The sequence below is a fragment of the Triplophysa dalaica genome, chromosome 12 (assembly GCF_015846415.1).
Source record: "Triplophysa dalaica isolate WHDGS20190420 chromosome 12, ASM1584641v1, whole genome shotgun sequence".
Lineage (NCBI taxonomy): Eukaryota > Metazoa > Chordata > Actinopteri > Cypriniformes > Nemacheilidae > Triplophysa > Triplophysa dalaica.
This window is the reverse complement of record NC_079553.1, coordinates 9660985-9688319: the sequence shown is the minus strand read 5'-3', so window position 1 is coordinate 9688319 and position 27335 is coordinate 9660985. Positions and strand designations below refer to the sequence as shown.

At 37.9% G+C, this 27335-nt stretch overlaps 3 protein-coding genes across 7 annotated transcripts; 2 read left to right on the top strand and 1 right to left on the bottom strand.

The window, feature by feature from the left end:
- The first annotated feature begins 134 nt into the window (after positions 1-134).
- Positions 135-15869, top strand: ttyh1 (tweety family member 1). Of its 4 annotated transcripts, none has more exons than XM_056763284.1 (15): positions 135-563; positions 3886-4052; positions 5754-5983; positions 6975-7086; positions 7598-7938; positions 8180-8275; positions 9055-9127; positions 10851-10926; positions 11019-11074; positions 11356-11448; positions 11566-11658; positions 11792-11931; positions 13062-13229; positions 14339-14417; positions 14901-15869. In XM_056763284.1, the coding sequence occupies exons 2-15, from the start codon at positions 3918-3920 to the stop codon at positions 14982-14984; spliced, it is 1776 nt and encodes a 591-aa protein (XP_056619262.1). In that variant the 5' UTR covers positions 135-563; positions 3886-3917; the 3' UTR covers positions 14985-15869. The 4 variants fall into 4 exon arrangements, with proteins under 4 accessions (XP_056619262.1, XP_056619261.1, XP_056619263.1 ...); XM_056763283.1 differs by having other exon boundaries at positions 135-930; XM_056763285.1 differs by having other exon boundaries at positions 136-935; positions 13062-13122.
- A 730-nt stretch (positions 15870-16599) lies between these two features.
- Positions 16600-20409, bottom strand: josd2 (Josephin domain containing 2). Its single transcript, XM_056763290.1, has 5 exons — positions 20198-20409; positions 19908-20036; positions 18322-18447; positions 18048-18242; positions 16600-17325 (listed from the first exon to the last, which is right to left on the bottom strand). The coding sequence occupies exons 2-5, from the start codon at positions 20027-20029 to the stop codon at positions 17214-17216; spliced, it is 555 nt and encodes a 184-aa protein (XP_056619268.1). The 5' UTR covers positions 20030-20036; positions 20198-20409; the 3' UTR covers positions 16600-17213.
- A 49-nt stretch (positions 20410-20458) lies between these two features.
- Positions 20459-25577, top strand: ube2s (ubiquitin-conjugating enzyme E2S). Of its 2 annotated transcripts, none has more exons than XM_056762511.1 (4): positions 20459-20510; positions 22950-23097; positions 23185-23375; positions 23714-25577. In XM_056762511.1, the coding sequence occupies exons 1-4, from the start codon at positions 20499-20501 to the stop codon at positions 24059-24061; spliced, it is 699 nt and encodes a 232-aa protein (XP_056618489.1). In that variant the 5' UTR covers positions 20459-20498; the 3' UTR covers positions 24062-25577. The 2 variants fall into 2 exon arrangements, with proteins under 2 accessions (XP_056618489.1, XP_056618491.1); XM_056762513.1 differs by lacking the exon at positions 20459-20510 and adding an exon at positions 21897-22494.
- The last annotated feature ends 1758 nt before the right edge of the window (positions 25578-27335 follow it).

Here is a 27335-nt window from a genome sequence, read left to right as displayed (position 1 = left end):
AGGATCCTCATAATCAGTCATATCTTGCATTTCAATCTCCATCATAATGTGTTCTGTGTCTAAATACAGTACATGTGTTAATCCCTTCCATCCCTTGCACACACAAACACCCAAAGAGAGAGAGAGCGAGAGAGAGAGGGAGAGAGAGAGTGAACCAAAGCCAACTTCAGTCCTGATCAACGGGACCCTCAGGATCACACCAATACCAATCTGTCATTCATTCACTTTCATTAGACTTTATGATAAAACATGTTTAAATAAAAAACATAAATAGACATTTCCTTGGACAAAATACATACTTATTTGTCAAACCTTTTCAATGGACATACCGCGTTTGATGGATTTAAATGACTCTGGATGTTATGGATTCCTAGTTTCTGCACACTGAACATCCCTCTCGCGCAGATGCCACATCGACGACAACACAGCTGTGGATTTCTTAACGAGAACTCTGACACACAGCAGTTCATTTCGGAAGTTTGTCGTATCAATTAGTCTGGGAAACACATCCTCGTCGTGCTGTGGACGATTAATAAAGTTTTCATTGGATTTCACATCTGAAGGTGCGGTATAACCGAGTGAAACTGAGGAACAAAGAGTCATCTCTCACCTAAAGCATCCTTCGAGTATTCTCCTCGCTCTCTCTCTCTCTCTCTCTCTCTGAAGACCCGTTTGTCATCCATCCACGAGCACACACTTCAGCTGAGAGAATAGGCGCAAGCTGGAACAAAAAATGCAATAGTTCCCCATTGACATTCAAGTTTGGGATTGTAAAAATGTCATTTTTTTTAAAAGGGCAATAGAGCAAAGCTTTTCACTCAGGATGCAAACCCTTTTAAGGCTCATCGGACACACACAGTAACTGTCTTTAATCGAAACAAAAGCACACGAGCGCGAGAGACTCGGAAGCACAACACATAAAGCTGCAAAGTAAGGTGGGCTGAATTTATGATTTATAGCCAATTTATAACCTACTGTACGGTTCGCAATGTCAGTGGTCTGACAAATGTGTGAAAATGAATTTAGGATGAGTGAGAATAATGAGGCGTTCAAACAAAGATTCAACATACTGTTCAGACGCCAAGACAAAGCGCTGTGATAATGTGGGATATGACTGTCACATAGTCAAGACTGTAAATCAAAGAGATTGAGATCGACTGGTCTCATGGTCAACTCGCACTAGTGCGATCAGCAATCAATTTTGCCCTGTTTTTTAGGTTAAATAAGTGGGCTAAATATTGAATCAAGATTAGCTTTATTGTGTTGAATTGTTGTAAATTTGGAAACATTGACACACTGTGGGAGCTCCTTTAGTTGAAACACTGGAAAAGTGTTCCTGATATGTGTGCACTTCCTTTGGACCACACTTGTTTGGTCATGCATTTGTGATTCTAACTGGTCTTAATGAACAAATTGTCCTGATTCATTTGCCAAAACTGTGGCAACTAGCTCATGTAAATGAAACCTTTAATGCTATTGAAAAAGGCAGATTTGCATTTTTAACATATAGCAGATGATGAGGTTTGGACAGCTGATACAAAATCTAGTCCTGTTACAGCTGCGCTTCATGGTTAAAGGGCATCCTTAAGTAAGTGTCGGAGAGCAGTCAGCTCATTACTTAAATAGAGTTTTATAATAGCCGTTTTAATTGTTAATACTGTATGACTAACTACATCATGGCCTCAGCATTGGTCTTTTGTTGGAACACTTTAGATTTATTGCCTTTTAAAGGCATTTTAGGCTTTCTTAGACAAAATTAAAACTAGGGATTTTCAAAGTGATGGAATAAGTACAATTTTTTTCATCATTATTTCACTATGTGTTAAATTTCATTTTATATAAATTATGGCACATGTAATTTTAAAAAGAATAAAAATGTCATGAAGTGGTCATTTAAATATAAAATGGTTTTTTCTTGGATGACAGAACCTCTCAATGACGTCATTACGCATTAGTAATCCATATCTGGAAACCGACAGTTAATACTGCTGTAATGGATAATTACAGTGATACTACAGAATGACCAGATTATACCTTTTAAGTATTTTTCAGCCAACAAATGTTTTTTTTTATTTTTCATCATTGCTCCGTCTCCAAACACACTTAATTTTCCTTACGCTATGCAATGTGAACCATCCCTTATAACAAGCTGACAGAATGGGTTATGATCAGATGTGCTGTAGCATTCCAGTGAGTCATGGATGTTTAACAGTTCTTTAACACTTCTTCACATTAATAAGGTTTACACAGATGACACTTTCATTGTGATGCAGCCAGGTTTAATCATTTTAACTATCCCTACCACAATTCATCAGCTTATTGCCTTGACCCACTGCAGGCTGATAGTCTACTATGATTCTCAATTAATAGAATATAGTGCATCAATTTCAGGCAAGGTTTATTAATGATGAAGGCTGTAGTTTTTTTGAGACTCTTAAAGAGATACTTCAGCCCAAAAATGAAAATTCTGTCATCATTTACGCACCTTCGAGTTGTTTCAAATATGTACAAAGTTCTTCGTTCTGATAAACACAAAGAAAGATATTTGGAAGAATGTTTATAAGTAGACTGCTTTTGCCCCCATTGACTCCCATGGTATGAAAAAATACAATGGTTGTCAAACGTGCCCCAGAACTGTTTGCTGTCCTACATTCTGCAAAATGTCTTCTTTTGTGTTCAACAGAACAAAAAAATGTATAAAGAAATGTTCTCTACTATGGGAGTCAACGGGGGGAAAGATCTGTTTGGTTATAATCATTCTTCCAAATATCTTTCTCTGTGTTCATTAGAACAAAGAAATGTGTACAGATTTGGAACAACTCGAAGGTGAGTAAATGATGACAGAAGTTTAATTTTTGGGTGAAGTATCCCTTTAATGTCACATCATAATGTTCAGAAGTGGTTCAATGTCAACTATCGGCTTAATAGTACGAGTTTGGGTAGTCTGCCTGTTTGGCCAAACAATGGATGACAAAGGGTTGGAAATGATTTGTAAGTTTGTAATGCAGTCTGTGATTTCTTATCAGCTATCTGTACAGTGAATTGTATTTTCCTCATACATAACCAAATTAAACGTGAGACGTTTCTAGCTGACAGTTGGTGCTATGGGAGTGCTCCTTTTGCATTTGCCTCAGACTGTTAGAAGGTATAGTCCTCTCATGAGGTTGTAATGATTTTGGAATGATTTTGTACAGAGCCTGTGGCTATATTAAGCTTGTGATGTAAAGACTATTACCCTCGTGAAGTCATAATAATGATGGATATCAGTACATCCGATGAGGTTGATAAATAAGTGGAAAATATGAGGTAATATGTATAACAGAAGGCCACAGACAGAAATAGATTATGATGAAGTCATTGTGATCTTAGAATGTAATACCATTAGGTCATAATAAAAATGAGGTATTCTTGTGTATTTGATGATGTCATAGTAATTTGGGATAGTGTAGCTCTGATTTGGGAAATGTGTAGCTCCATCATGTACTGACATAATTGTAATCAAAATGCATAACCTTACAGGCTTTTTTGCTGATTTAGGGATGTGCTCTTGCATGAATTCACACATTTTTTTTAACGTGACCTCCCAAATAAGGATTTGAGCGCATGGTTGCTTAGTGTCAAGGCCATTTATGAAACATCTCCTTGTAAAATTTATATTTCCTTAAACCATGTTGCAGTCCCAAATGGTCCTCAGGTTCTTGTAATGAAAATATCTGTCTGTGTGTGTCTGTACGAAACCTGCTTCGTTTCTTCTGTATTTTTTTCTGTGCTGCAATATCCTGGGGTTCTACTCCTGTTGGATTTTTTCTCTATGTCAAATTTACAGCTGGCTCGGTACAAGTTTCTGAGTCGTTTTTTATATAACATGTTTCTCAACTATTACAGACACTTTCAAAGGTTGGTGATCGACAGCAGACATGGCTGCCATAGCAACTGTCCCCAACTACACCCCATCGGTGTGGGTACGGTTATGCCATGCCATTCCCCGCCTGGACTTGACCCTCCAGACCCGAGATAGTGTGTTCACGCCAGGCAGCTGGGAGTATCAGCAGGTAACTCTTACCTGACCTCTCCTTGTTTCTCAAACAAACAGTGCCATGATGTAATCGGTAACGAATGCCAATAGCATTTCACATTCAACGCTGACATAATGACGCTGTTATTATTCAATAAATATATGTGTTACATTTTGAAATGAAAAGCAAACCACAACACATGCTATTATTGCAAAATAATACCCCAAAATGTCTATATTAACGGTAGATGATAGTTTTGCCTGCAGCCTGGAGAGGGGCTAATTTAGTAAACGCTCGTGTTTTTCCAATTTGAGGAAAGGACAAATTACAGACACAATCGTATGGGTTGGAGGATACACTCTTAAAAATATAGGTGCTTAAAAGGTTCTTCACAGCGATGCCATTGAAGAACCCTTTTTGTGGTTCTCAGTCAAATATTTTTTTAAAGAACCATCTCTTTCTTACTTTATGTAAAGAACCTTTTTCCGCCACAAACAACCTTTTTTGAAACAGAAAGTTAAGATATTAACAGATGTTAAAGGTACTTTATGGGACCAAAAGGTTCTTCTATTGCATTGAAGAACCTTTTGAATCACCTTGTTTAAAGAATTTTAGATTCGATTTTACAAAATTGTATTGTTTTTTTTAACATTAACATGTTAGGTAAAATGCGAATCTTATACCTTTTTGTACAGTGTAAATGACCTGCACATTAAAACCAGAACTGTGGTGCAGTGACAGACATTACATACAAATATACAATATATTGTATAGCTTGATTGTTTAAACTGAGTCTAGCCAGGATCCTCCCAGGAAAAGAAATTCCCAATGTGACCAGAAATACAGACAAGAGGAAGAGACAAAGCCAGATTATAGGATGGAAGCTGGACTAGCTTTACAGGATTAGAGTCATATAATGAGAGAGAGAAATAGATGTGCTAGAAAAGAAGAGAATGTGACAGGGTGAGGTAAATGGAAGAGAGAAAAAAAACAGGAGTGAATTGGTCGTGGATAACAGTGGGAATCGCGATGAATTGAACGACATGAAAAGAAGCCGAGGTAGTGAGAGAGAGAGACAGAGGGGGAAAGCAGTGAATGTTGTAAAGTAGGTCACAGATTATTAATAGAGATCCAGTGGTGTGGATAAAAAGAATGAAAGGAGAGAAGAGTGAGAGAAGAGCGTGCAGGACGGAACGTGTGTACATCGACTCTGGGTGAGGATGAGAGAAGGAGAGTGGGGAGAGACAGATGAAGAGAGAAATTTAGGAAGATAGATTGGGACCAGATTGCAGGAGTATAGTGTATGAATCCTGAATGCACAATGTTAGACTGCCATATGAATCTGACAGTAAACTTGAATTACAGACGCCCCCTTTCCTTGTCTTTGATTGGCGCAACCATGTTGTATAAGCCAAAAATATAAAAGAGACATCCTCCATTTTATAGAATTCTGCTTTCCATACATGCACACGTTTTAATGGAAATAATCATGTTGAATGTGTATTTTGTGTCCTGGTTTATTTTCTGCCTCCTTTTTTTAACAACAAGCCATTAGAGGCCTTTTTTAGCGAGATTTGATTCAAAACTCATTTCCACTGCTCATATTTCTTTTTGGAGACCAATTACATTAACAAGTACAAATCACTATACCAACTAATTCTAATGACAGCGTAAAATACTGTAAATGAGAAAACTGCATACCCTAAATGTCAAATCTTTTATTTTCTGTTTCTCTAGACACTCTTGGTCCTCTCCAGCTTCTCCGCCATTGCGCTTGTCCTCTCGCTGCTTGTCGTTCTTTCCTTCCTCATCCACTACTGCTGCTGCCATCGTGGTGAGGGGGGCAGAGATGCAGAGGAAGAAGAGGAGGATGACGATGCCAGCTGTGGCCATGGATACGGCAGCAAAAAGGGGCGGGGCATCTGTTGTGTCACATGGGTATCGGTTGCAGCCGTGACGTTGTGTTGGTAATACCTGTTAATGACAATCATTTTCATATGTTCTACATTATTATTCTAGTGGGCAGAAGTTTTACATTCCTTTACAGGCCTGACCCATCAAATACACCCAACAAAGAGATGACATTTTGTCATCAGTTATCAATTACTCACCACAACTTTATGACTTCTCTTTAAAGATCGCAAAGGGAGATCATTCAATCATACAACTGAATAAATTCAATGCAATGACAATGCATTATGACTCACTTTAATGATTTTGAAGAATTAAACTCAGATCACTTCACGGTTCTACTGTATAGAGAGAGAAAGAGAGAGAGAGATGTTCTGTACTGTTACTACTTAACATCTTCAAAGTTATGAATATGAAACCAAAGACTTGTTCATGCCTTATTGATTGACCCATCATTCAGATGATTAATATTAAAGAGGCCGTAACACACAGGGTTTCTGCCAATCTCATATTAATCTTGAGTACCTATAGAGTATTATTGCATACGTTATATGTTCGAAGAGAATTTAGTTTGATCACATTTATAAAAGATAGATACAGCTGTACGATTACTCCCGAAATCACAAGGCACGTGCGGGGGGGAGGGGTAGGCTGAACTTAAGCACATTGTCAACAAAACACAGACATCAGTTTCACTGTAAAACAGACACTTGTTCTTCTATGGCCTAATCTGGGTCAAACAGTTAGCGAGATATTGGGTCGTACTATTTTTGCCAGGGTGGGAGGGATTGAACAAACATCATAAATCAAATATGAACTGTAAATGAAACTGGATTTAAAGTTTTGATGATCTCGACATAGTGTGGATTATTCAAATACACTTTCTTAGTTGTGCCTTCTCCAAGCCGTCTATTAATAACAGATGTTTAACATGTACATAAAACTAAATTAAAATGTCTCATTTTGTTTCCCTCTCCGTTTCTCTGACCCCCCCCCCTTTTGTACCCTCTACCTCTTTTTTTTTGTCATATTTTTGCGTTTTTGTAGTGTTGCAATAGGCATTGGTTTCTACGGCAACAGCGAGGCGAACGATGGGATGTATCAGTTGACCTCATCCTTGCTCACTGCCAATTACACGCTGGCTTCCATCGATCTACTGGTGAGAACACAAACACATAAACACACACACATACAGAAAAACTTATTGCGTTAATCTCCCTTTGAAGCCCCATGGGACCAAAACCTTAAGAAATGAGCAACACACATACTACAAGCATTTATTCGGCTCTGCTTGCAAGTAAACTAAGGATTTCAGATTACCAACACATGTATGTGTGTGTGTGTGTGTGTGTGAGAGAGAGAGAGAGAGAGAGAGAGAGAGAGAGAGAGAGAGAGAGAGAGAGAGAGAGAGAGAGAGAGAGAAAGAAAGATTAAGAAAAAGAAAAAGAACAAGAGAGAACTTTGAATGCATTTGTGTGAGAGCGTGAGATAAAATCCACTACGAATATTGATTTGGCTGGTGGCTCATACCGTCAATCGATATCTATGTGCCAGTCTGATTAATGACCCACTTCACTTCTACTGTACTTTTATTCTGTACATTTCTGTAAATTTTTCATGCTTTTCAAAATAAAGTGCTTCATCGTAATGCTCTGTTCTTTCATTTCTAGGTCTCCGACACTGTAGCTGGGCTGCAGCAGTCAATCTCAGGGCCCTTGACCTCCATGGAGGAAGTGTTTGGAGGACATAAGCCGGCACTCGTGCCCACGCGCTCCTGCAGGCGTCTGTCAGAGCGGGTGGTGTCCCTCCTGTCCAACCTGACCCTGGGAAGGGGTCTGATCCCCATCACTGATGGCATTTATAGGGCAAATGGGAGTGAAAGCATAGTGGGAGCCCTGACCCCAGCTCCGCCATCTGTAACCACCACCCTCAGTCCATCATCCAACAGCGTTCCTGTGCCATTTTCTCCTGGTTGGGCCGCCAACACCCTCATGGTGAATGAAGACTACAGGTAAGGGAGTACAGGAGATGTCAAAAGCATTCCTACTTGAGCTCATGGAAAAAGAATTGTGTCAATGCTGTTGAAATGTATAGTACGGCATATTAGAGTAATGTTAAAATAAAAAATGTGCTTATAGTCCTCTTATAATATATGCTGTAAATTGTATCAGTATGTTTGTTCTTTGGAATTGCAATGTTTGAAGGACCCGGTACTGAAGATGTTCTGAAAACTTGCTGTGATTTTTGTTAAGGTGGCTGTCATACGTGTTGTTGCTTTTGCTGGATCTGGTGGTGTGTTTCTTTATCCTACTTGGTTTGGCCAAACAGGCACGCTGGCTTCTTATCTTGTGAGTATGCATTGATCTGCACTCTGTTCTTAAAGAGGTCACATGACAGAGCTAAAACAAATATTATTGTTTGTTTTACGATTTAAGGTTAAAAAACCCTGTATTTTTCACATACTGTGCATATTTGTGTCTCCTCTTTTCCCCGCCTCTCTGAAACACGGGGATTTTTTACAAAGCTCATCACTCTGAAAAGCGACGTTTGCTATGATTGGCCAGTTAACCAGTGCTTAGTGATTGGTCGAATACTGCAAGCATTTGACGGAAATGTAACGCCTCTTACCATATTTGGAACAACAGGTTCCAAAGCAATTGTACCGACAGGTACGCCCATCTTACTTGCGTATACATTTGGGCGGTCTTAGTGAAATCATACCACGAACTGACATAGAATTGTGGGGGTGTGGTTACACAAGACGTTTCAGGCAGGTCTGGGTGAGCATTTACTTTTAGATAGAATGTATGTTTTGTTCCGACACCTTCATTTTGCAATTTTAAGTGTCTAATACATGCATGGGCAAATTGTAACACACCAAAGACAAAAACATGTATTTTCGCCATATGACCCTTTTAAGTGTTAGTATGACTACGTAGTACTATGAAGATTTCTGCTACTTTAAAGTCCACACTGCATCTTCTGCAAAACAGAAAGGGAACATTTGTTTCAGGATAAAATCCGTAAGATAGAAAATGCTGACAAAAAAGGGCAGTTTTATTTTTGCTTACTGACACACACCGTTGCACAGAGAGGCAGACAAATGTGTGTGTGCATGTTTTCGCAGGATGACAGTGCTGACCTGGTTGGCTCTGTTTCTGAGTTGGGGTTCTCTCGGCCTGGAGACGGCCACTGTGGTGGTAAGTATTCAGGCAACATCAACCCTGACAGAAAAACAACAGTTCTCTGCAAGTGGACCTCCAGAATCCAACCATCTGTGAGGATGTCAATGAGTGTGTTTGTGTGGGGGGATTGGTGTCAGTGCAGGGGGCATTTGTGTTAACCAAAAGCCAAAACTCTGTGAATGTGACTTTTAAGTTTTAAAAGGTCAGACCAGCCAAGATGCAGTCACTTATTGTGTGCTTATGAAAGCAAGAGAGAGAGAGAAATAGAGTGTTTGTGTGTGCTACAGCGGAAAATGGTTGTCCTCTCTGGGAACTCAGCAGTCATGGCACAGTCCCAAAAAAAGAAAATCTGGAAAATAGGGCAGAGATTGGGTGGGTGTGTGTGTGTGTGTGCCCGTGTATGCGAGTGTGTATGCGAGTGTGTGTGCGTGTGCGTGTGTGTGTGTGTGTGTTGCTTAGTAAAAAGCAGAACCATGGATGCTGGAGTTAAAGAGCATAAGAGGTCTTAAGATCAAGAGAATCTAAAAATAAGACAGTGATCTTGAGGTTTATAAGCAATAATGGTGTGTTTGTCAGCAGCAGAGAGATTTATGCTTATAGTATTGTAAGATACTTTCTTTAAATTAAAATATTTTTTCTTATTTTTAATCAAAATGTATATTTAGGCTTAAAGTAAAGTTAAATCAAGATAAATTGTATGGAAACATTACTTTTCTCAAATAAATGTTTGGATAAATCTTTTTTGGATGAGGAAGCTTGAATATTTATAGGGAAAATATATATATATATATATAGCTGTGAAAAATTATATTATTTCAAAATTAAATTTTTTTAACTTACTATTTTTTAGGTATGTGTTTAGGTAAAATAATCATTTTTGTTTCATTGTGTGAACTACTCACAGTATTTCTTCAAAATTAAAAAAAGATATATATTTGCAGAAAAAGAAAGCTGGAGAAACAGGTCAGAATAACAGAAAAGAGGCTCTATATTTTTTCAGACCTCAAATACTGTAAAACAAGTTTAGATTCCGTTTAAAGCAAAACACCAGAATTATTTGTACATGTATTTAGGAGTTTAAAATGTATTTTTTATGTGATGACCTCAGTTTTCATGTCTCTTGTCATTCTGTCAGTCTTTCATATCGCTGTTGGATGACTTTGTCACTCTTTTAACAGACAAAATGCAGATTGAATACAAATTTGTAACGGTCCCTTAATTCTTTCTGCGACTGTAGATATATATAATAAAGAAAAAACAAAGAAAGAAAGAGTGACAGGAAGAGATGGCAGTTGCTGGCTCTTAAAAGAAAGGGTTCATTGTCCAGAACCAGCCAAAAGAAACAGTTGCCTCACACTTCCCTTTTTAGCACATACACAGAGTCGCTCTCTCTCTTCTCTGCACACTCACTCTTTCTCTCTCTCTTCACCGCACCCTCTCTAGACCTCTTGGGAAGCTCTCGAAAATATTGAGTCCTTTTTACTTTGGTTAATTTGACATATTCAGACAGACAGTAGAGAGTGATGGGGAACTGGTACTTGGTTGCAGGAGACAAAGAAAGGATAAGAAGGAAATAAAAATGAGTGATGATTTGTATGTCTGTCAGTGAATACAGTAGATCAATAGCAGTCAGTGAGAGTGAAAGAAGTATGTCACTTGGTCACTGTGCCACATTTCCTCTCCTCTTCTTTCTTTCTCCTTTCTTTCTTTCTTTCTTTCTCTCTCTCCTTTCTTTCAGGCCCTGAGTGATTTCTGCTTCGACACAAACACATTTGTTCTGAACTCCACTCACTTCAACTCTCGGACGAGCTCAGGTGCAGTTTTGCGTGTTGTCTTGCATGTAATCTATTCGTCTGTTTTTGACACACAAATCTGACTCGATCACTTGGTCTTTTCTCTACAATAGAAGTCCTGGACTACTACTTAACCTGCAAAAGGAGAATGAACAGCCCATTTCAACAGGTGCACAACCTTGCTATGTGATGCAGTGATGTCATAGAAGTTGCACAAATAGATTTCCCTAAATATTAGAAATTGAAATTAGGTCACAAAGCACAGATTGAGAAATAAAAAGCAATGCAGTTTATTTCAACATGGGGATGTACAGGTCAAAAGGAGGATAATGATATTGAAATATTTTTTATGTCATCGATGAAATAAAAGTTCAACAGTTGCAATTACAGGTTTTAATTTGTGAAATCCAGTATTTTCATCAATAATATTGTTTGTTCAACTGGCAAAAGCTACTGACCCAGTCCCAGAGAGCGCTTTCTAGCATCCACTCCCATCTGTCAAGTCTGGAGAGAGACGCCCTCCCACGCTTTCCAAAGGCAGAGGTGTGTTAACATTTGTTTCATTGCTAAAAAAGCTGTCACGGAAATATGACAAGCACGGTCAATATACAGGCTATACAGAAATCTAACATGCTGCCAACCTGCTGTATTATTTTTTAGAAGTCACTCAGGGAGGTACAGCAGATCCTCAACTCCACTGAAGGCAACTTCCACCAGCTGGTAGCGCTCCTTAACTGCCGAGGGCTGAACAAGGTAACCATAGCAACATTCTCCATCTCAGCCTGACTGAAAGTGTGTAATTGAGCTTCATGAGCTATATCTTACTGATAAGTAACTACTTTCTAAATCTAATCTGAATTTCTCACTTCATGTGCTTGTCTCTCAGGATTACGTTGACTCTCTGAAGGGCCTGTGCTATGATGGGATGGAGGGGTTGCTCTATCTTTCCCTCTACTCGTTTCTCTCCGCCTTGGCATTCACTGCCATTCTGTGCTCTCTCCCTGGAGCCTGGAGGAGCTTTCACAGGTGCATTTCATCCCTCCACACCTTCCAACATCTCATCTGCTGTTTTTTTCTTTCTAAATTTACTATTTTTAAGTACAGTTATCTTCTTTTTTTGGTTCTGTAATCTAGTGATAACATTTCTCCCAAATTATAAATAATATAGTTTTAATTTGATTGATGAAAAAAAGCCAAAAAAAGATGCAATGTTTGCTGAACTTAAATACTGCAAAGAAATTTGTTCATATTCATGTTTGAACAACACAATACTCATGTTTTACATGCATTTTAGGATCCGTAAAAAAAATCAATATATGATAGAATAAGACAGATTTTTCTGAACTTTCATGCGTATTTGCATGCTGTCAGTCTTTCACATTGCCGTTAGGTGACTTTATGTCAATCCTGAGGTTTGTCTCTGTTGACATACAACAGGCACTGGCCTGGAATTGAATTCTCACAATACATGTAGAAATGCTGATAAAAAGCAAAACTGGAGTGGTCTCCTAATTTTCTTTGTGGATGTATATAGGAAAAATTGCAAATGCAGCCGTGATATTAACAGAGATTGTTCAACCTACACTTGAGTGCAGTTTGGCACAAATGGGTCTGTGGTAACAGGGTAGATGCTGTCAAACGCTCTCATCTAAATGAGAGAAATATGATCTTCCTTAAGGACATTAGGGCTTAAATGCACTTCGCTGCTTTTATCTGGATATGGTTTTAATGCTCCTATTACCATTAGTTCCCTTTACGTGCTCAGTCACTTATCATCTATTCAGCTCTACTTGGTACCCCCACTCGAATGCCTGAATTTGTCAAATCCAATTTTTTTGTAACAAAGGTGACTGCAGTGTTTGATTGCCTTAAACTGTGTCTGGATGGAGTCCATTTGCACAGACATTAAATGACAGATGCATAGATTACAGCGAAGAGCAAGGTCTCAGAACCTGAAAGCGACATGGATTAAAGGATTACCAACCAGGCTGGGATTATTTTCGTTTATTTGACAATATCTACATGTATAGTTAAAAGCTACATTTGTGATTTTCAATTAATGCGTAAAACGCTTTTGTTTTGCAAATGCATACATGTGCAATTTTATAATACTTCTATTTTTTCTTCATTTCTTTAACTCTGGCTGGATGGCACAGGGATTCAGATGAATATGAGGACTCAGACAGCGAAAGCGAGGACCCCTTCACTTCTCATCAGGCACGTAGGCAGACGGCCACGGGCTCCCAGCGAGGGGCCTTGACCCCTTTCTATAGTTACCAGGGGGCTGCCTGGACTCCCCCCTTTTCTAGCGCGCCACCGTTACCGTGAGTAGCACACGCACAGACACACAGACAGACAGACAGAAACCATACCTCTACACACAAGGTTGTGTAGATTACTCACAGCAAAGCCTATGGGACATGACGGCACTAATGGCAAATCATAATATACACACTAGATCACTATTCAGTCTTTCCCCGAATGCTATACACAAGTGTAGGTGTTAGCAGAAACGTGCTTGAGCAGATAAGCATGCAGACTGTGTTAAAAGTGTCCTTTGCACAAAACACATAAAATAAACACACGGAGGCTTATACACAACACCAATTACCAGCATCATTTGTGTCATGCATAGACAGGCAAACATATAAAAATAGAGAGACACAGATAGGTAGACAGACAGGTGCTAGATGGAGCACACCGCAGACAGACAAACAGAACACATACACGCACAGACAGACACACAGACAGGTGAATATGTCAAACACAGTTTAGCCCAAAAACAGACACGAGTTTAGAGGTCTGTCTGTCTGTGTGTCTGTCTATTGGTCTGTCCATCATTCCAAGACAGACGTAGATCCACTAATCAGACGTGGCACAATATAGGTAAATCCCGCCCCCTCCAATAATTCTGTCCAAAACTGCATCACTTGTTTCAAATCTATTTCAATGTGCATTGCTGTTGCTTTCCTCCTGCTTTTCAAATCTTTTTATCTATCTATTCTTCTTTTCTTATAATAGATCTATGCAACATGAACACTTTTTCTCATTGACATTTCCATAGGCTTTAAAACAGCGGATTAATGGGGTCTTTGAAACTGGCTGCAAAAATATCCAAATTCTATTACGTTACAAACTTCAAATCAGAGCATCAGAACAAACCGCTATATTTACGAATTATTAGGCTTCATAGTCTTTTTAGTGGTATTTCTTTTCTATTTGAGATATCAGACTCTGTCCTCTGTAGTGCAGATTCTTCAATAAAAATATAAAAAGATTCTTTAAGTGAAATGTCACATCTCTAACTCTCTTCTGTTTCCACCCTGGTTCCTGCTTCTACTTTCCCTTGGTGTGGCATGTCACTGTCTTTTCTGTCTGCTCCATCATTTCCTTCACCTTGTTCCTCTCTGCACCTCTCTCTTTCTCTATGCAGGACTCCAAACGTTTCCTCCAATGGCAACCCTGGTTATGAGAACCTGCTTTTGAGTGACAGGCAGTCCCCACCCCCCTCTGTGAGTTCCCTTGTCTTTGTGACATTCTCATGATTCACTTAAGATGGTAAAATAATGACAGACCAATTGTTGGTTCAGACCCTTTGCTAATAATATTACTGATCTAGGCCCATTTGCATAAACTTAGCCGACTGTGTCTTAATAACTAGTCTCACTGACTAGCAATTAGTTAGGACTAATCTGTCTTACTTTTTATATTTCAATTAGCCTAATCTACATTTTTATGTAACCAATTTAAAGAAGTTATGACCAGTCTTGATACAATTTCTTTTCTGACTAACTTCTAAGACTAGTCCAAGCAGTTTATGCTACCGGCCCCTGATCTTAGTTTAGAAAATCAAGAGGGCGGAGCTTAATAAAGAATCAGTTGATTTTAAATTGTGAGAAACTGCAGTTAATGTACTATTACAATGTCATTTTTCTTTCTTTTTTTATCAATGGATCCTCTTCCGTCCAATTACATCTGGTTTTCTGAAACGGCAGTACTCTCCCAGCATGCTGACTGGCTACGGCGGCAGTCAATCACACTCCAACCCCGCCCATTCCAGAAACCTGTACTCCCACTAATTATTTTTTATGTATAGTAGAAAAAATGTATAGGAATGTTTAGTTTTCATATGGATGGACACTTTACGAGAGACTAATTTAAAATAAATTTTAACTCTAGATGTTAAATATCTGTGTGTAACGTCAGTACCATTGAGTCCTGGAAACAAATGGATGTAACAGATTTGTAAAAAACTGACAGTCGTTCACTTCATTTAGCCGAATGAGCCTCTCACGTCCTCTTCCTCTAGTGTCACTGTGTACATCGCTCTGGGGATGGTATTGACGTTCAAATAGTGCTCTATTTTTAAATGTATAACCACTTTATTTTGGAGTTTTTTTATATTGTTATATGTAGTATTGGATGCGTAGTGGCAATGGCACAATTTCTTTTTAAGATTAAGGAGTTTTCTTTTCACTTTCGTTTTTTTAATATTTGACAAAATCCTGTTTTATAAGTGGCAACTCTGAATTATCTTGTATACCCTCTGATGCTATATACTAATATAGAAATTATTTATATAATTTAAACGTAAGAATATATATTCTATGTATAAATGTTTGATTGTTAACGCATTTTGATGATCAAAAAAACACAAGTGAAAAACATTGTTGAGGGCTGGTATCCATTTCCTCTGGCTCTGAGCAATACAACCACGTTTTGCCAATTGCAAAGCAATGGCCATAATTGTAAGCAGCAATAATCATCAGGACTTGCAAGCACCATCTGTGTCTGTGTGTGTCAGTATATACATTATATAAACATTGGAGATTGCATTGGTCCCTTGCCTATCAACCTGATGTTAATCCCTTGAAATATGTTTCTATGGTTTAATGCTCCTTTTGAATGGCATCCTTTTTCACAACAGAGTCTAATATAAATGAAATAAAAATACAGTAACTACAGTGGAATGTCTCAGTATGTTTGTGTTTTTACACCTGCCAATATAGCACTTTACAAATCTCGCTGAATAAACAGATAGTACACACTACATGACCAAACGTATGTGGATATTCCCTTTCAAATAAAAGCTTCAGCTATTTTAGCTAGACACACACAAAGGCATACATTCTTTACATTTTAGTAGAACGGACCTGTTTTCTGTTCCAGCCTAGCAATGGCATTTTGCAAGAGGGAAGATAGAAACATATTTTACTTTATCTATGGGATCAATTGAAACATGGACTGATACGCAGGCCCACGTGACTCAAAAAAAAAAATAACAACAGGAGTGTCTAAGCAAAAAGAGAACCTTCAATGAGCACAAATAGGTGTGTTTGTGTATACTTTTGATCATGTAGTGCATATTTATTTACTCATGAACTATGTATATAAAATGTATAATCATCTCTGCAAAAGTATATGATCTGCTAATTGTTGCTATATCATTGAACAGCACTCTGGACTTTATCCCAAAGTGCATAAAGATAAAAACTAAATAAAATCTGATAAAAGGCTTTAACAGAACCAGCAACAAAGTTCAACCAACATTAGCGTTGAGATGGAAGCGATGGCTTAGACACAAAGCAGGACATTTTAAACAGAAACCAGAAACACTGGAAAGTTCTTCCGATTCCTACACAAGCACAATGAGTCATATCACATGAGTAAAAACACTCTAAAGAAAAGCGAGAATTCAAATCAATAGAATAAAACAAATCAAATTTATTCTTTGTCCCTCACTTTGGTGGTCGATGTAAATGAGGCAGTTTGTGAAAGAGCTTAAAAGCTAAAGGAGACAGACAAACTCTTCATCGCTTTCCTATGTGCATAGTAAAATGTAAACTGACATCTAAAAGGCAATCTACAATACATTGAGTAACATTAGAGTACCATTTCTGTGCATAGTCATAACAAAGACGCACAAATCTTTGAGCTACTTCAGCAGTGGAGTGCATAGACAGAGATAAAGTGAGAGATCATCGTTCCTGAGAGGAGAAAGATCGAGAGACAGAAGAGTGATGCAGTTGGGACAGCAAAAGTAGTGTCTTCCCACAAACCACACAACCAGTTAACAGTTCCTTCATATTGGTTATGGCATCCCTTTGATTTAACACCGGATCATTCTCTCAAATTAATTTGTGTCTGCGTGAATGAATGTGAACACATGAATGTGAGCACATTACCAACAATCCTCTTGTAGAGTTCTTCATGGCCCACGATATAAATGAGCCCTCCAGAGCTCCAGCATCTCTCATTCAGTTACTTGGCTCCACATTGAGAGAAAGAGAATGTCCCGTTGTGAGAAATCACTTCCTGGGGTCGTCGGGTTTCAGCCACGTGCCGTCATCTTCTACTTCCTTCTGGACGACGAGGAGCATCTCTGCAACATCCGGAGAAAGCTGTTCAATGAGAAATGACCTTGAAGGAAGAAAAAGAAAGGAAAATTAAGATCAAAGATGTGATGTAACCCAAACCTCGTCACTGTCCTTCTGAAACCTCGTATGTCAAAATGTTTTTCAAACTGTGTTGTCAAAGTTGACGAGCACTTTTTAATACTTTTAATTGGTTAGATATTTGCTAAACCCAGTGACAAATATAAAGGGTGACTACTTATAATGATTTATGGCAAATAAAATCATGAAATATAAAGATACGAGGTTTCAGAAGAACAGCAGCGATATGATTATTAAGTAGAGATGCAGGGCAGTAGAAACTCAATAATAACACAGGTAGGTGACGGGTGGATGTTATTCTCACAGAAACAATGTATATATATCCACAGTACAGCCAGATCACATGATCTTACATCTGGTATTATTAATGTCCGTCTGTTTACACTTGGTAACAACATCTGTCCCAGCTGAGCCATTCCCAAGTGGCCAAGAAGCCAAGGTTGCAATTTACACCTGGAAGTAACATACGGCTCAATCGCATTTTCTGTGACCACACACAAGAGTCTCCGATGACTGCAAATGTTAGAGCACTAATGAAGTCCTAATAAGAAGCACAGTATCTAACAAAAAAATGCGTCTGACTACCACCAAATGTGGTTTGGTTAATCAGAACATAAATTATTTTAGATCCTATTAATCTGTATTTAGTGTACCCACTACACGTTTTGCAAAGTCTTTATTTCTCACCTGAGTTCTGTTTCACCGCCAATACAGGCAGGCCCCTTTAATTTGGAGTCTAGGTTATAATACTGCCCATTGACCTCTCGTACTGCCAGCCAGTGTCTGCGTCTCAGTGGGAGAGACACAAATCCAAGCGACACCCTTGATGGGACGTTCAAAATGTAGCCTTGAATTTTGTCCAGGCATAAATTCTGTACAGACCTAGAAGACAGAAATGAGAAAATCCTCACGATTTATTATGACAAACGATCATGCTTAGAGTCACAAGTTACTGTCGTACCTCCGTTTGTCCCACCATACAGCAGCAAGCTCCCGACTCTGCAAAGCCGCCATAATCACATTTACGTCATAGTTTCCTGTGCCTAACACTGAGCGGTGTGGATTCATCACACATTGTGGGGCAAGCCTGTAGGACATTAAAACATAAAATTACACATGCAACCAGCCCTCTCCACTTGAATAAATAACACCCAAGTTTCTTGTAAAAGCTCTATCCATCTATCCATCAATAGCCTGTGTCTGTGCACGAGTGGCACAGTTTGGTAAGCAATAGATATAGCTTACGTTTGCCTCATATTGCATCGTTTTACATGTGATTAAATGTGTGCATGTGCACTTTTACACATATTGGTATGTATACTGCAAAGTGCAAACAAAATAATACCATACAACGTAACAGAATTCAATATCATAAAATCCTAATGCTTTGTTTGGATTAACTGGTTCATCTTAAAGGTGCCGTGTGTATTTTTTTGGAGTATCTATTGACAGAAATGCAATATGTCTTCACAGTAGGGGTGGGCGATCTAGAAAAAAAATTTAAATCACGATTTTTTCAAGAAAGATCACGATTCACGATTTTATCGCGGTTATTCTTCAAGTTGGTTTTAAGACTATTTTGCAAATTAAAGGGGCTTCAATACAGCCAAACTAAGTCCCCATATAAAAATATACTCTTTACCATTTATATTTTGAAGAATATTTTAATCAAGTTAATATTTAATGCAAGTGCAAGACCATAAATCAGCTGTTAGCAAAAAACTTTACATTTTGAATTTTGTTTTTCATCTTGTTGCGGCACTCGGAGTAAAGCTGTGGAATGGGCGTGGAGGAGAAAATATTTTTGGCTGGGTATTTCGTAACGTGGATCTACGACTTTGAGCAGTTTTTTAAAGCCCTCATTTTCCACAGTCTTTATGGGAATCATGTCTTTGGCCAGGTAAAATGCGACCGCGTCAGTGACATCTTTCCAGCGCTTGTTCATTCTGTCATACGGATACGGAGTTCCTTTCTCAAATGGTTCTTTCGCTAAAGTCGTTGTTTAAGCCTTTTAGTTTCTGTATGCTTGGTTGTACCTGATTTACTCGCGTGGGATCCCTTTATAATTTGACTGTCGGCATACTCTTTCAGTCCCTTTTATTTTGAGGTGGTTAAAAAGGTTCGTTGTGTTGCAAATAACTGTTGTTTGGGCCGTGTCAGTTGGGGAAAACCCAAACCATTTCAATATTACTGATGTAGAATTTTTTTTAGGGACCAAGTCCTCCGTTTTCCCTCCATCTTCACTGACCGCGTCACTTAATCTTACTGAATTCACAAGCAACGTATACGAGCTTGTTAACCTGGCGCAATCTATCGCAAGTATGTTGACGAATTCTATAGAACACTACTATATAGGACGATTTAACGATTTTCCCGAAAAAGTGGATCGTGCAGTCATTTTAATCGTTCACGATCTAATATCGTCATATCGCACACCCCTACTTCACAGGTGTATAAATTTATGTGACCTAGTGTATGAGGATGAGCGCACAGTTGCATCATATGATCATCATTTCTCCTCAACCCCCTTCCACACACACAGCTCACCGCTTGCAGATGTCATCTGCTGTCTCCTTGGTGAACACTCTCTCCTGAAGCACGTTGTTCAGGGCATGGATGGCGCAGAGCTCCAATCTCTGTTTCTCATGGAACACCTCGCCCCCACTCATACTCACCCTTCACGCAAAACAAGTAAAATTTGGACAGATTGCACAAAGATTAATGTTTCAAAACGTCAAAAGTGTACTATATCTTAACACATTGTTTTTACATGCGTACATGTCCGTTCAAGTGAAGACAGCTTATGAAAGCACATGACTGAATGTATCATATGTTACCTTATGGAAGACAGAAGCCGCCGCAGTGCAATGACTTGTCCAGTTAAGAGAAATGGTACTCAGGCGTACCGTGAAACTAATGTTTTACTGTAATATTAAACGCATTTATTTAACACCCTGTATAAAACGTAAATTACATAATATATAGGATTAGGATCCTATCGGTTTCTTTTCCGTAGCACTAGCCGCTCCGGCGGAAGTTGTTGTTGTTGTTGCGGTGACGCCCCGTATAGTCATATGGAGAGTCACGTGAGGTCCGTAGGGGGCGCTGTAAGCTTCAAGCTCCTTCGTTAGCCTCGCAATGGCCCTCAAGGTAAGGCTACTGTTCAATTTGATTTCTTATGACTATGTGCTAAAGGATGTGGATGCCATTTTAAAATGAAAGGAGACACGGTTAAAGGATAAATTGAAGTGTTCTAAAGTACATAATACAAATATTTTAGTGAAAAACTAATGGACCCAAAACGAAGCGTAGAGCGCGCTCTAGTGGCGATTAAGTACTACACTACTATGTTATTTATTTATTTATTTGAGGGTTTACTGTGTGTTATATAACCGAAATGCACCGATTGAAATGACCCATTTTAACATAATGCAGTAATATATTAATGTATAATCCGCCCATTAAGCCTTAAACTTAATTTAAATGCTACCATCTACATCTCTAATTTAAACTTAAATTATCATTAAAGATTCTAGTCAAATTTATTATAAATTCTAAATAAGAGATTGTTATGGTATATACGACTTTATAATAACCACAGGCCAGATTAGCGCCTTTTCCAATATGAGATGTATTTATTGTTTTGAAAGGCTTATGTAGCTAGTTTCAATTTACTAACATATTACTAACATTAACATAGGTCAAAATAATACACTTTGTGTAAACTCTTTGTAAGCTAAATGTTGAATCCCTTTTAATTTCATTATAATGACTCACACGTCTTTCTTCTACTTCTTCCAATTTAAAAGGTTTTTATTTTATTTATTTATTCATCAATAGGGTAAATAAAAATGTGTAATAGTACAAAAAAAACACACACATCAGTTAAACATCTAAAACGTTAACAATTTCATCCAGTAGCCTGGATGTCTTAACAGCTTTGCTATTGTTTCGTAATAATATAAAAAAAATCATTTATATCTTTTATTTGTAGAAAACAATCTACCATTTGGTACAATTAACAAAAACTTTGCTTTATGTATATGGTGTTTTCCAAGTAGAAAAATTATTTCCAAAGAACCAGTATCACAATCCAAAAACAACACCATTTTATCAGTCATATTAATACATTTATAAAACGTCTTGAAAATCAACAAAGAGATCCTAAACCAAAACATTTTATTGTAAGAACAACTGAAAAATAAATGTACAATTGTCTATCTTTACAAAAACAGCACACTGGTGAAAGCCCTTCTTTAAATTTGGCAAAAAAGTCATGACAAGGATAATATCTGTATATTATATTAAAGTGAGTTTCTTTGACTTTATTTGGGATTACGTATGTATTGCTATCCGACCACATATTCTGAATCCAATTTAAAAGGTGCACTTTGGACAAATTCTCACACTTTCATTGGAGCCTCATTTTAAAAAGCGTTTGTTCCTGCCTTTGGGAGGGCACGAGTTATTCAAACGCACCTATTACCAGAGAGCATTTTTCGCATTCTCAACTTTCTCTGGTCCGTGGGTTTCTAAGGCCTTCTACGTCAGCCCAACCCCTGCCCCTGATTGGTTACAGTGCGCCGATTGTAAAGCACGAGCATTCTTTATCAAATTCTGATTGGCTAAACACATTCGAACTGCGTCTTTGAAGAATTGTATTTTTGTTCCTGTGTCAAAGACTGCTAGCTGATAACAAGCTACGGTAGCTCTCTGTTTTTGTTAGCTATCGACCAAATCAACTTTATCAGAGACGAATTTTACAATTTATTGGATGTTAAAACCTTACACGGAGTATTGTATCTGAGGACAACGTCGAACATAAATTTCCCGAACGAGAGCTTGGAATATAGCTTGCTAACTTAATAGGTTAGCAAGCATCCTTAGCCTAGCCTGCCTAAAAGCGACAGTAGCAAGTGCAAAAAATTGGTTCGGAAAAGGTCTCGTCACACTCCAAATACTCGGGGGCCTTAATTAAATTTGTAGATTGAACTGTTTATAACTTTTAGATTGGTTAAAGCTGATCTCAGTCGCTCTCGCTAAAGATCGCGAGTCGCCGGCTAGGTAGCAGTTGGCTCATTTTTCTTATTCGGGACAAATTTGCTGACAACTCTGCTACATACAGCTGGAAATGGTATGTTTATTATATACGCTGATTTGTAACAAATAATATTATTAGATTATGTGAAAGAATGTCTGTACAGTTTATACTTCTCTTTACAGTTTAGCTTGATAGCAAATAGGCGCAACATACTTTGAATGTTTTTTTGTGCTTTCTTGTTAACTTTTCGCAAACTTATTTGCATATAAATGAATTGTCATCTTTTTAGTCGTGTTTGTCTTTTTCCATTTTTATTGTTCTGGGTTATTGGGAAAGAACGCAGGTTGTTGTAGTCTGCTATGAGCTCATTTGACCATTTACCTTTCTGTAGTTATGGGGTAAAATAATGTTTTTTTTTTCATGTTTATACTGTTTATTTTATAACTTTGACACAGTGCACTTATAATTAACTAATAGTGGTGCAGAAGTGTACTGACAAATGTCAATTCTCAGTTTTATCACGTGACACTCATTTTTTATGTTTGTAGAATTCAAACGTGGAGAACTTGCCCCCTCAAGTTTTGAGACTAGTCTATAAGGAGGTTTCTGCCTTGGCAGCAGATCCTCCTGAAGGGATCAAAATCTTCCCTAGTGAGGAGGATATCACAGAGCTTCACACTGCTATTGAGGGCCCAGGTAGGAATTAACATTATTATGGGTGCATTTTTACTTTTTGTTCTTTGCACATGACTTTAAATTTCATGTTTGCTGTTCACACAACAGAAGGAACTCCCTATGCAGGAGGGGTATTCCGAATGCGGTTGGTCCTTGGGAAGGATTTCCCTGCTGCACCTCCCAGAGGCTATTTCCTAACTAAAATTTTCCACCCTAATGTTGGACACAAGGGTGAGATCTGTGTCAATGTACTGAAGAGGGACTGGAAAGCAGAACTGGGCCTGAGACATGTATTGTTGGTAGGAAGATTTTTTTTCTCCCTGCTGATCTGTATAACACAATATCTTATATAGTGTTTAGTCATTAGTTGAGTTTGAGTTGATATTTCAGAGAAGCTGTGTTTTACAACACTGACGGCTTTATCAGCCAAGGCAATTCTATGTCTATCTCCAGATTTGTACAATATTAAAATAGATTTTCTATTTTTTATATAATTGATTCAACATGTTATACTTTATTTTAAAAAGTATGACATTTTTACATTCATCTGGTTTGTTTTATCCAAGCTGGTGAATTTGTGTCAACTTATCTCTAAAATCAAATTGTATTCATCATCCACTCCTTTGTATTTTCACAGACCATCAAGTGCCTTCTGATTCATCCTAATCCAGAGTCAGCTCTCAATGAGGAGGCAGGCAGATTACTTTTGGAGGACTATAAAGAGTATGCATCCCGGGCTCACCTTCTAACAGAAATACATGCTATGGGAGGCATGTCAGGGGCTCCTCAGGATCCAGCTGATGGACCCCAACCCAAGAAACATGCAGGAGATCCAAGCAAACGTGTAGCTGGGGCCGGTTTGGCAATAATGGCTGCTGGTGCCAACAACTCGAATAACAGCAGCACCAGTGGCACAAGTAGTAGTAATACTAATATAGTTACAAAAAAGAAAACGGATAAAAAGCGAGCGCTGAGGCGACTATAAAAGAGTGAATCTGTGTTTTTGTGTACATATTATTAATGTATTAATTATTAGTGTGCAGACCACCATTTCTTCCACCTCAAATTGTCTTTGCATTTTAGGATAGCACATTCGTTTTTATGATCCTACCTAATCGCTCCTTGCATTTGTTTGTTTCTTTGTCTGTTTGAACTTACTCTCAGGACTTGAACTGTCCTTGTGACAATTCTTTCTTTTTTCCACTCATAAACCCAGGTTTTATCTGTGTTTTCAAATGTTTCAGTTGTTCAGATTATGAAAACAGCAGTAAGGATTTTTAAAAAAAATCTTATTAGAAAAATCTATTATGTAATGCCCATCAGTAAGAATTTTGTCTTGTTTCCTGGTCTATAAGTTCCAGGAAACATTGATTGCTATGGTCCCCCCATTCTGGTGGCGATTACTGTCAGCACAGGCTTTTTATGAACGAGTTACCTTGCACAGCTTTGATATATTTTTTAATTTCTAGAAAGTCTGTTTTTAGAATTATGTCCCATTTCAGTTAAAGGTATAGCTCACCTAAAAATGAAAGTTGTAATTTATTTGCTCGCCATTACTCTTGTTCTGAACCTGAATGTCTGTCTATCTTCTGTACCACACAAAATATTTTCGGCAGAATGTGATGAGTAACATTTCACTTGTATGGCATGAAAGTACAGCGACAACATCTATTAATTTCTCCTGTGTTCTGCAGAACAAGGTAGGTCATACAGTTTTTAAATCACATGATGGTGAGTAAATTGACAAAATGTTCCTTTTAGGTGAGCTCTGCCTTGAAGCTAAAATGTATGGGTTGAATTTTGTTCTTCAGGGTATTGAGTAATATTAAGCAATTGATATGATTGTTGTTTCTGTGTCTGGTGGAAAGGATGCAAAATCATGGTAACCAGAGGGGGGGGGGTTGAAATGTGGTCTAAATATAACTCATGAGATTTTTTTACAAGTTTCAAGCATTTCTTTGTGTGCGTTTGTGTTATTGTTTCCAGATTTTGTTCAGTTCTTTTCCTTGTATAGTCAACTTTTCAAAAAGTGTTTTTATTTTAAGTGAACAGCTACATTTTATCTGACATTTTGGGGTTCGAGTTGAAGTCATTACAATATTGGACCAGTTGGAATAGAGCAAAGGGCAACTCTTTAATCATAAGATTAAATGCCACTTCTAGCTTATCATTCAAGTATGTCACATGCTCTTTGTCTGGATCTGTTTAAAAGTCTTTGAAACGGAAAAAGTAATTTGGCTGTTTGAATGCTGAATATTTTATGACCACAGCTGCACTTTTCTCTAGTCCTACTGGTCTCTCAATCAAAATGCTCTTAAGAAAATCTGGGGCCTTTATTTCCCAAAGATCCTGTCTAACTAAATGCTATGAATGTTGGGCAGGATGTACTTGCAGAATGAGATTTGGCCATCTGTAAAATCTTGTGGATGATCATTAGGGCATTTTGGGGCCATTTAAGTTATTTAAATTAATGAAAATAAAGGAATTTTAGAGAAATATGACTTTTTAATGTGTTGAAATGTTTTGTGTGAATGCAAACATTTTATACAATTGTATTGTTTACTTGTTGATATCTTTATAGTTAAGATGTAAACACCATCAGTAGCTTTTTGGTTTCATTTTTAGTCTTTCAATATCTTTCATATGTCATTAAATCTCAAAGACGTTTGTTTAATATTTTGTTCATAGATCTTCTGTTGGTTGTATTATGTTCAAACGTTTGTGAAGTGTTGAAAATCGACCAGCCTTGTTTACATCATCTTGAGTGGTCTAAATGGGACCATGTGACAAAGCCATGTCTTATGGGTAAATTTTTCGAAATTGTCATTTTGATACGAGCTTTCATTGATGTATGGTATGGATAGGACAACATGGTGAAAAAACGACCATTTAAAACTCTGGAACCTCTGATTAACAATTTTAAAGGCAATTTTCCAAAGCCACAAAGCCTTACACTCACATAAATAAACGATTTTATACATTTAGGGTAGGAAATGTACAAAATATCTTCATGGAACATGATCTTTTATTGTCCTTATGATTTTTGGCATAAAGAAAATTATAATTTTGACCCATACAATGCATTTTTGGCGTTTGCATTTTTATTTCCTGTGCTAAATACTGGTTTTGTGATCCAGGGTCACGTTTTTTCCGGATATAAAAAAAATATTAACATCATGAGCCTTTAAAGGTTTGGAAGGACTCTGACCCTTTTTATTGCCTTCACACTCTCTTTCATTTGTCATTTTTTTTTAAACGGCAATATTTCCCACGGAAGCCTTGCAAGAGATGCTCATGCGGTGGAGGACAATCTAAGTCATTCTATTTTTCCTGTTTCCTGTTCCTTTTCAGGATTTTCTGAAAATCACAGGCCCTCGTGCAGACTACAATTTGATCGAGTTATAAACGGATGAACGCATCTCATCGCAGGTTGCTTGAGCTGCCGAAACAGCGGCCCACTCACCTGTATAGGAATAGCTAATTGCTGTCTGTAGGAAGAAAAGCCAATGAGGGCGACAGGAGCTTGCTGGATTCGAAAGATTCAATTAATTTATGCTGAAAAATGCAAAGTTTTCAATCTGTCTACAGCACACTTTACGAACAAAAACAAAAAAATACGTTTTGCAATTTTAACCTGAGAAGAAATGAACGAAGGGATTTGTCTGTCAACGATTGGTCAATATTTCATGTTCGCCACGGATGAGCAGTGCAGTGCGGTACACACGAGCTGATTGCGCCGCTCTCCATGGTGCTGAAATGGCGATTGACGGCTGCTGGTGTTTGCATGGAGGCGCTGATAAAACTACAGAATAAACCCTGCAGATATCTGTACCATGGCAGCAAATACTTATATTTATTGGCGGTGTTTAATTAAACCAAACTAATTTACATTGGGTGTACAATAATTGCTTATCTAAGTATGCAAAGCCCTAAATGTTTAATGCATATTTAAGGACTTGAATATTTCGTTCGAGTTTTATTAACTGTAAAACTAAATTGTTAAAATAATTTCTTAAGAAGTCAAATACTGTGGTTACGACATGTGTCCGATTATGAATCGCTTAGGCAGTGTGCAGAATTAGCCTACATCATGAGATAAACCTATATTTCAAGTGTTATGTGAGCATTAAGCTTTTACTTTAGGCGTATTGCAAATATATAGGATAGTGTAATCATTCCCGTTTTTATTTATTTTATTTTTTCGTTCTATATTTTCTAAACCACTATTCACATAATGCAAATGCGTGTTTTGCTGAGCT

Excerpts from the sequence above, each read along its gene's own strand:
- ttyh1 (XM_056763284.1), top strand. The coding sequence starts at position 3,918 with ATGGCTGCCATAGCAACTGTCCCCAACTACACCCCATCGGTGTGGGTA. Across the intron at positions 7,087-7,597 it reads TGGCTTCCATCGATCTACTG|GTCTCCGACACTGTAGCTGG; the intron begins GTGAGAACACAA and ends TTTCATTTCTAG. Across the intron at positions 11,075-11,355 it reads TGAACAGCCCATTTCAACAG|CTACTGACCCAGTCCCAGAG; the intron begins GTGCACAACCTT and ends AACTGGCAAAAG.
- josd2 (XM_056763290.1), bottom strand. The coding sequence starts at position 20,029 with ATGAGTGGGGGCGAGGTGTTCCATGAGAAACAGAGATTGGAGCTCTGC. Across the intron at positions 18,448-19,907 it reads GCAGATGACATCTGCAAGCG|GCTTGCCCCACAATGTGTGA; the intron begins GTGAGCTGTGTG and ends AATGTCCTACAG. Across the intron at positions 18,243-18,321 it reads GTATGGTGGGACAAACGGAG|GTCTGTACAGAATTTATGCC; the intron begins GTACGACAGTAA and ends TCTGTCTTCTAG.
- ube2s (XM_056762511.1), top strand. Across the intron at positions 23,098-23,184 it reads CACTGCTATTGAGGGCCCAG|AAGGAACTCCCTATGCAGGA; the intron begins GTAGGAATTAAC and ends TTCACACAACAG. Across the intron at positions 23,376-23,713 it reads GCCTGAGACATGTATTGTTG|ACCATCAAGTGCCTTCTGAT; the intron begins GTAGGAAGATTT and ends GTATTTTCACAG.